Below are 8,881 nucleotides of genomic sequence, written 5' to 3'. Positions count from 1 at the left end.
GTAATAGATAGATAGACACATGGAGATATATAGAAGAGAAAAGAAACACACACACTACACTGATGTTTCTAAGCTTTATGTAATTGACAAATGTATGTACATTGGAGCATCAAAAGAGGACCTTTTTTTTTTGTGATGCGAGATTTTTATTAGTACCAAGCAGTGTCCTCTCACGGATGAGAGCTGGAAGTAAGACTCGATCACGAGACCTTACCCCAAACACAAACACGCTTCACCAATTGCTCTACGCCATTGCCGGTAAGAGGACCTTATTGTCTTGCCAAAAAAAAACAAGTTTTGTTGCTACTACTCTGTGCCTCCAAGTTCCCGCTCCCCTCCTCTAATCACCGCCCTATTTCTCTCCCCCACCCTTTCTCTTCTTCTTCGTACACAGGGTTCCCCTTTTTTATTTTTCTGGGGTTTGCATCCACTGTCTCTGCTCTTTCTAGGGTTTTGGCCGTTCGCTCACCCTAGATGCCCACCATCATCACTATCATTGCTGACGTCAGGGTTCCACTCGGCTGGTGCTGCCGTGTGGGATTTCTTCTGTGGCTGATCATCTAAACACAGCTTCTCTCCGCCGCTTCCAAGGTCGACCCCTTCTATAGCCCTCCATAACAGACCGTGTGTGTTGTGTGTGTTTGGCCGTAAACTTGGCGGATCCCACGGCAATTTTTGCGTGCAGGTTATCTGCCCTTGTCAAGCCTTTTTTTCATGTTCTGATTAAACTTTCCGATTCAATGTTTGACCTAGGTCTGCACATATTTTAGGGTTAAGGCAACACTAGGGCAACGGTGCCTGCACAGACCCTGTGTGCGGGGTGTCCGGTCGGACATGGGCTGGTTCAGCTGCTACGGCTCTCGGAACAAGGAGGAGAAAGGGGTGCAGGACTCTACCGGTAGCCATGACAACAACAGTCGCCCCAAACACATCGTCAACACGCATGTGGGCAAGGTTCAGCCAGGTGAGATGGTTAAGCTGCCCATTGCTGTCTGCCTTTTCATGTCTGATTAGATGGTCAAGTTGCCCTTGGTTTCTGCTTTTTGATGTCTGATTAGGTGACCTTCGTTTTTTACGTTACCATTTTTATCTTGTTACCGAAGTATGTATGTGTCTGTGTATATTTACCCCAGTATGTGTTTGTGTACACGATTACAGACTTGAACTACGTGTACAGACCTGAACAGGATTTATTGGTCATTCTGGCTTATTAGGCGAGCTTATTTATTGCATATCATGTGTGTTTCCAGACAACATAAACACAGTAGCCCCAGTTGATAGACCAAAAGATGCCCCAAAAGAAGGTCCCCCTAATATCCCTGCAGACAGCACCCCTCTTGTACAAAACGTGGCTGCACCAAATATCCGAGTGCAGACTTTCACATTTCGGGAACTTGCAACAGCTGCGAGAAACTTCAGGGCAGATTGTCTGATTGGTGAGGGTGGTTTTGGGCCTGTCTACAAAGGGCGATTGGATAACGGACAGGTCAGAGCATTATCAATGATGCAAACTTCATTTTTTTGCTGCTGGGGTTGTGGCTTTACAAGGAATCTGTGGTTTCATTTTCAGGTTGTTGCAATAAAGCAGCTTGATAGAAATGGATTGCAAGGAAATCGGGAATTTTTAGTGGAGGTCTTGATGCTTAGCCTCTTGCATCATGAAAATCTTGTGAACCTCATAGGATACTGTGCAGATGGTGATCAAAGACTTCTTGTATATGAGTTTATGCCATTGGGATCCTTGGAGGACCACTTGCATGGTGAGACCATGAATTTGGACCCCACCCTCAATATAAGGGTTAATAAATCTGCAAAGTTTAGCGTTTTCGATGCGTAACTTTGGTTTGTTTTCTGATTGTGGTCTTTGGTTGTGGATCCTTATGTTAACAGCTTAGCCAAATGGTAAATGCCTCTAGTGTGTCTATTTCATTGCTTTTCATGCAGATTTGATGTGTCTCAATGGTTCCATTTCATGCAGTTCTTCCTGCCGACAAAGAGCCCTTGGATTGGACTACACGTATGAAAGTAGCTGCTGGTGCAGCAAAAGGCCTGGAGTATCTACATGATGCTGCAGACCCGCCAGTGATTTACCGAGATCTGAAGTCTTCAAATATTCTCCTTGGTGAGGATTTTCACCCAAAATTATCTGACTTTGGCTTGGCCAAACTTGGACCAGTTGGAGACAAGACACACGTTTCCACGCGTGTGATGGGAACCTATGGTTATTGTGCACCTGAGTATGCAATGACAGGTCAGCTGACTCTGAAGTCAGATGTGTACAGTTTTGGAGTTGTGTTACTGGAGTTGATAACTGGAAGAAAGGCTATTGATCAATCAAGGCCTTCAGGCGAGCACAATCTAGTGGCATGGGTAAGGTTTCTATTTTTGTGTTGAAAATTGTAAGTCCAGCGTAGCATATGTTTTCTCTTTGGTAGCATAGGAAGGCTTTGTATCTAATTGGTTTTGTGTACCTATATGCATAGGTGTTAGGGGCATATGACAGTGGAATTGGTTATTTGCTTTTAAGGTTACGACATAAAGAGAAGTGTAAGAATGATAGGATATCCATTTATTGCTTGAGCAGGAATGTGGCGGAGATGGTGGTGCAAAGGAAATGGGCGGATCTTGGCTGAATGGTGGCACGAAGCAGACAATAGCTCCAACGGGGTTCTGATACCAATTGAAGCGCGCAAGGTTAGGTTATGGCGGGTGGAAGACCATCATGGTGGAGATGACAGTCAGAGAGAGAAAGTGAGATGGGACAAGCTCAAGACAAGAAAGAGATTGCACGATTCAATGTACTGATTGGATAGATGTGATAGCTCACTAAGCACAATGCCTTTGTAGGCTTATCTACATGACATCATTGCTTATGTCAATGTAGGTATAAAATATCTAGATATTAAGTGAACCACTATAAGACTGGTTCACACATCAGCACACTCGCCGCTCGGCCTTTATAGAGACTGTTCACGTGTAGAAGCTCCGACATCTTAACATAAATAACCATCGAGTCATTAGTAGGTAGTATCCATGGATTTATTAGTAATGAACCCTAGTATCAGCATGCTTTGTGTGCTCTCCTAACCTTGCTAGAGTTGTATTAGCCACTTCTATCAGCATGCTTTCCTTAATCTCAATGCTCTCCTAACCTTGCTAGATTAGTATTAGCCACTTGTATCAGTATGCTTGCTTTCCTTAATCTCAGTGCTCTCTTAACCTTCCTAGATCAGGTCCTAATCTGAAGGATTAGTAATAGGTGTAACATACTTCCCCTCCTCATACATTCACTCCAAAATGAAGTTAGGGAACTAATGTTTCAAACTAGCGCCTGTCTCCCGAGTTGAGTCCTCCTTTGCCCTATCTTTTCACTTAATTCTATACTCGTCTACAACTTATTCGAAAGCTTCCTTTCCGACTCATGTAGAGGAACAAATGACAAGTCCTCAACCTCTACAAGTTCTCGAGGAGTAAGAACATTATCCTTAGCTCCATGTTTCAACTTGAGTCAACTCACGTTAAAAACTAGATGAACTGACACATTAGGAGGCAATTCTAGCTTGTAGGCCACCTCACCAATCTTTTTTCAAAATTCGGTAAGGTGCATAGTACCTAGGGGATAATTTTTCAACTTTCCCTCTAACGTTTAAAAAACCTTCGGTACTGTGAGATATATTAGCAATTTCTTGAAATAACTCCCTCGGCTTTCTATCAGCATAAAATTGTCTCTATCTTAAGCACTTTTGATAGATTTCTGTGCATTTCTTGCATATCTGCTTGGTGCTAAGAAATCTCTAGCCACATCAATTTGAATACCCTTAAGTCCAATTGTTAGTGGTGATCTAGGTTGATCATCATGAATGGATTGTAATTAGTAGCCTCATGCTTAGCACTATTATAGGTAAACTTGACAATTGGGATGTGCTTCTTCCATCTGATTGTATCGTGGAGATGTATGCACGAAGCATATTCTCCAAAACCTGTCACACACCTAAGAGTATGCAGGTCAGAGTTAGACATCGGATAGGAGTTGAGGGGCAGGTTGTGACATCGCAAATGAAGTGGCAATTGGGTACAGTTGGTCGATAACTATTGCTGGCTAACTAGGAGCATTGGTGCAAATGTATATGTGGGTAGCCAAATCACCATATTCATTTGCTTTTCTCAGTGTTGCACTTCACATAGCGTTTCTCTTCAGGCAAAGTCCTAGCTGAGAGTGAACAGTAGGTCACATGGTTGTGGTTTGATGTCTTTGGCACTCATCCAACCTTGGGCGGTTCAGATACCCACTCTTGCGACTTTTCCTCAGATGCCAAGTTGGATGGCACAAACTACGACATTTGGAAAGTCATGGTGGAAGTAGTCTTGGAGACTTATGATCTTCTAGAGTTCATCGCTCGACCGGTCCTTCGGCCCAACCCAGACACCGCAGAGGATGAGGATACGGGATGTCCTTATGCATGAAGGTGCTTTATGGGATTGGCTTAATGCCCGTTGTCGTGCCACGGCACGTCTATGGTGTGAAACCATGTATATGAGGCCATTAAATGCAAATCCAGATGCATGGGATTAAGTGTTTGTGTACATATGGATGTATGGTGTGATAAATAAAGCTTTGTCATGAAAGCCCCTGGCAGATGTACAGGTTTGATGATTTTTCAGGAAGCATGTCAGGTGTGTGTTTTTTTTCCGGAGTAAATATGGGAGATCTGGAACTTATTCGGGATGCAAGTATGGCACTGACTGTGGTTGTATTTGGGAATTCATAATGTTGATGATGTGGATGATGACAGTTGGCAGCATTGTTTGGAAAGCTGATGATGTTCCTGATGACAAGGTCATGGCGTGGCGTGTGAATTTGAAATTGAAATGAGGAGGGGCATAGTATGGTGGCATATTTTTGGAGCCTTTAAATAATTATGAATTTTAGTCACAATGGCCAAATATAGTAATAGCAAACGTGGAAATTCTCATGGGCTGCCAACGCATGTTCGAGAAAAGCTGGCGGATACGTTGAAGGCTGGGGTCGACCGGAGGGTCCATGGGGAGTGTGCAGCTGACAGGCGGAAAGGCACAGCGGCAAGACAAGAGAGTTAAAGGGCTGAGGAATTCTGCAGACGGGTGGGGGGTCGCTTTGCTAAGGAGGCTCTCAGGTGAAGAGCTGGTCGTGTGGGCTGACGTGTTAACTGTTGGAGGCTCTCTCGCATAGCTACAAGACAGAGCCAAAGAAAGGCTGCAGGCAGGCACATGCTGAGGGCGCCGTCTTGTGAGAGGGAAGGAGCTCTTGGACGCTGTGAAGCCGGGCGCTAGCTGCAGAGGAAGAGATAGAAAAAAGGAAGCCGCCTGATAGAGAGCAGCTTGGACGTGCGTCACCGCAGGACAGAGCCGAAGGAAGCAAGAACTGCAGGTTAGCGGCCGTCGTGTAGAGGCGGGAAAGGCTTCTCCAGCAGAGCAGTGGAAGCGCAAGTAGCTGCTTGCAAGGCGAAGACTGAAGCAGCTAGTGTGGAGATGGCGAAGACAGGAGCAGCTAGAGAGGCTGGCGCAGACAAAAGGTGAGTTGATTTTAATAGCCCTCCTTCTAGCGCCGTTGAGGTGATTCAGGCTGCAGGTGCAAGAGGAGAAGGCCCCTTAAGTGCTGAGGTGGTGTGGCATGGTGAGAGACCCGTGGGGAGGCCGCCTTTGGTGGCTGCAACTGAAGCTAGCAGACGCGTGGGAGAGCAGAGGCCGCCGTTGAGGTGATGCGCAGCTGACTGGCGCAAGTGCAGAGAACGGAGGTGTCTGCGGGGTCTGGCCGGTGGTCAACAAAGACAGAGTGTGGCCACCTTGTTAACAGAGAGGGAGACTTCTTCAAGGAAGCCGCTGCAGTGGCTAGAATGCAAAGGGTGGTGATGATGCGGTTTCCCTATTAAGAGTCTATGAAGGAAGCTTCAAGGAGGCGTTGATTCATCAAGAATTTGCTAAAGTTTTACCCTCAAAATGTCCTTTCCTTCACTCTTGGTCTTGGGGACTCTAAGGATACCACTAGTTAATCTCTACTATGCACATGAAACAAGCAATATTGGCTTGGTTGTTTGGTAATGGAGACGATGATAAATCTCAGCCTATAAAGAGGTCATCTTTGTTTTGGGGTTAGAATGTTATGAACCTTGGATTTTGGTTTCAACCATGATGCCTATGATGGTTTTTGGTGTAACTCATATTGCTGAGATTAGTATGTAAATATGATGGTTCCAGTCTTTGCTGGTGATTTCCCTTGAAGAGATATATGTTTTGTCTCCTTGTTGGGATTTTGGAAGCTACTCTCACAAGCTACTCTCACAGCCAGAAGTCTCGCACTTTCCCAGCGACACCGCCCACGTCACGACACCGTGCTCGGTCATTCATTCTTCTGAACTGTCAACCCTTAGTCATCGCTCACATCAAACAGGATACCCATGCACATGTTGCTTGGAAGAGACTCTCTGACATCTACGTTCGGAAGACACCCATGAAGAGAGTTTCTTTGGAGTTTCAAATGTTGAAGCTTTCACCCACTGATTCTACTTCCATGCGAGAGCATATCAACAAATTGGAGTCATCGCAATCTGAGATTTCTAGTGAGGAAAATGGCCGTCCGGCTACTTGCTCAGTTGCCCCCGAAATATGAGAGTTTCTATTCTTCTTTTCTTACCTCAAGACAGACAGAAACCATCACTTTGGATGAGCTGGTGCGTATGGTCCTTGAGCAAGAGAGTAGATTCAGGGATTCTTCTAGGCAGAGAGGGGGGCAGCCTAACAAAGGTAAAGGTGAGGCACCTCCTTGTAAGGAATCTAAGGACTCCAGGGACTCCAAGGATGCAAAGCGGAAGGGGTCTTCAAGTTCTAATTCTTCTGGCAACTAGAAGGTTTGTGGTTGTTGCTCCAAACAGGGGCACTTATGGTGACAATGCCAGAGTCGCATGCGGGATTTGGAAGGGAAGTCAAAGGACAAAGGAGCAAGCTCATCCGCCAAAGTTGTGGAGTCAGCTTTCGTCACCTTGATTGATCTTGAGTCTGAGACTCCCCGTTCTAGTGGTTGAGCAAGCTCCTTCTTCTTGTTCCCACTCTCCACAATGGATTTTGGATAGCGGTGCCTCACAACACATGATGTCTAGCTTGGACATTTCCCACTATCAAAGAGGTTTGGTGGACTCCAGCACGTCTAATTTTTTGGAAAGTACAAGCTTTGGGAATGGGGATTATGTTGGAATACAAAGGATCACACTCCTAAAATCTAGGAGGGTTCTATTTTTGGCTTGACTCCGATGGAAATTCTATTCGCGTCATTACATCTGGAATTGAGTGGATACCAAGAGTTGTCAGAGTGCCTATGACAGAATGGCTACCAGTTGGGATATTTTTAGAGATAAAGTTTATGGAAGTACCCATCCCTTAGATTGGGACATGTGGCGGACCAAAGTGAGACAAGTGGCCTCACACTTGTCAGAAAGTGGATCAAAGTGAGACAAGTGGCCTCACACTTGTCACTTCAGCTATTGTGTGGCTATCCACTTGTTGTTATAGCCTTCTTTTGCCATTTTAGCTCATGGGAGGCCCAAATCTATAAATTGGAGCCCTCTCTCTCTTCATTAAAGGAGGCTCTTTTACTCCACACTAGCCTCTACCACACTTACAAGCTGCCTAATGATGGCTACTCTCTTTCTCTCTCTCTCTTGAAGGCTGTCCATTAAGAATACTGACTGTTGGGGATTTTGTTTTGGAGGCTTCTGTAACCCGCGGCGGGTGCCGGGGGGACTAGGGCCTTTTACACACTTGTTGATACCATCAATGCATGTTAAAACACTTAAACATGGCCACAGTCTTAACACATATCCATCATCACTTTGCATAAAACATAAAGCTGGACAAAACATCCACAAATGCTGAAAATGGAGCTTGCACGTGTGACACCGCATAGAGGCAGGAATGGGCCGACCCCCCCCTTGGAGTATTTTATTACCCAAGGAGAATAATATCATGTACAAGCTTTGAGGGCCTTACTCTCCCCACGGGAGATGCCGGATTATCCATATACAAATGCCATAACACAACCCAACACGAGGCAACCAAGCCGGAACATAGGCTGTAGAAATGCCAAGCCAACAATATAATCCATATACCTCCGTGGGGGTACTGATTCTTCCCCAAAAACCACGGGTCTTGACTCTTCATGCAATAGAAAGGGTACAGCAAGTACAACTCTCCATTCAGTCGTACAGCAGGTACAATGGCTGGTACAGTCGGTACAGTGGTTGGTACAGTAGGTATGTGGCTGGTACAGCTGGTACGGTGGTTGGTATAGCAAGTACAACAAGTATAGAAGTTGATATAGTCGGTACAATGGGTGGTACAGTAAGTACAGAAGCTGGTACAGCTAGTACAAGGGCTGGTACAGCAGGTACAGTGGCTGGTGCAACAAGTACAATGGCTAGAAATCATAATAAATGATTAAATACCCTTGCCTTTAGTATTTCTTCGCGATGGAAGCCTCCAAAACAGTCCCCAACAGCCGGTATTCTTCATGGGCAGCCTTCAAGAGAGAGAGAAAGAGAGTAGCCATCATTAGGGTAGCCTTCAACGGTGGTAGAGGCTAGTGTGCAGCAAGAGAGCCTCCATTAATGAAGAGAGAGGGCTCCAATTTATAGATTTGGGCCTCCCATGAGCTAAAATGGCAAGAGAAGGCTACAATGACAAGTGGAGAGCCACACAATAGCTGAAGTGACAAGTGTGAGGCCACTTGTCTCACTTTGGTCCACTTTCTTGCCACATGTCCCAATCTAAGAGATGGGTCCTTCCATAATCTTTATCTTTAAAAATATCCCAACTGGTAGACATTTTGTCATAGGCACTTCGCCAACTCTTG

The 8,881-nt window shown here is 45.4% G+C and overlaps 1 protein-coding gene across 5 annotated transcripts in view; it reads left to right on the top strand.

Annotated features, from left to right (window-relative positions):
• The first annotated feature begins 250 nt into the window (after positions 1 to 250).
• LOC147639446 (putative serine/threonine-protein kinase PBL7) overlaps positions 251 to 8,881 on the top strand; it is a 30,408-nt gene continuing 21,777 nt past the window's right edge. For 2 of the 5 annotated variants that reach the window (XR_015264898.1, XM_086791470.1), the window contains exons 1-6: positions 280 to 685; positions 771 to 964; positions 1,251 to 1,486; positions 1,571 to 1,760; positions 1,979 to 2,370; positions 2,585 to 2,694. Coding sequence is in view for 4 of the 5 variants with exons in the window: in XM_086791470.1 (XP_086647596.1) it covers positions 835 to 964; positions 1,251 to 1,486; positions 1,571 to 1,760; positions 1,979 to 2,370; positions 2,585 to 2,674 (1,038 nt within the window). In the remaining variant the exon portion in view is untranslated. Of the gene's footprint in view, positions 686 to 753; positions 965 to 1,250; positions 1,487 to 1,570; positions 1,761 to 1,978; positions 2,371 to 2,584; positions 2,695 to 8,881 lie in introns of all 5 variants that reach the window. The other 3 variants (XM_086791461.1, XM_086791462.1, XM_086791468.1) reach the window with 3 other exon arrangements.

The sequence above is a fragment of the Cibotium barometz genome, chromosome 4 (assembly GCF_041138505.1).
Source record: "Cibotium barometz isolate CiBa-2024 chromosome 4, ASM4113850v1, whole genome shotgun sequence".
Taxonomy (NCBI): Eukaryota; Viridiplantae; Streptophyta; class Polypodiopsida; order Cyatheales; family Cibotiaceae; genus Cibotium; species Cibotium barometz.
The sequence above is the reverse complement of the archived record's forward strand: the minus strand, read 5'-3'. Positions and strand labels throughout refer to the sequence as shown.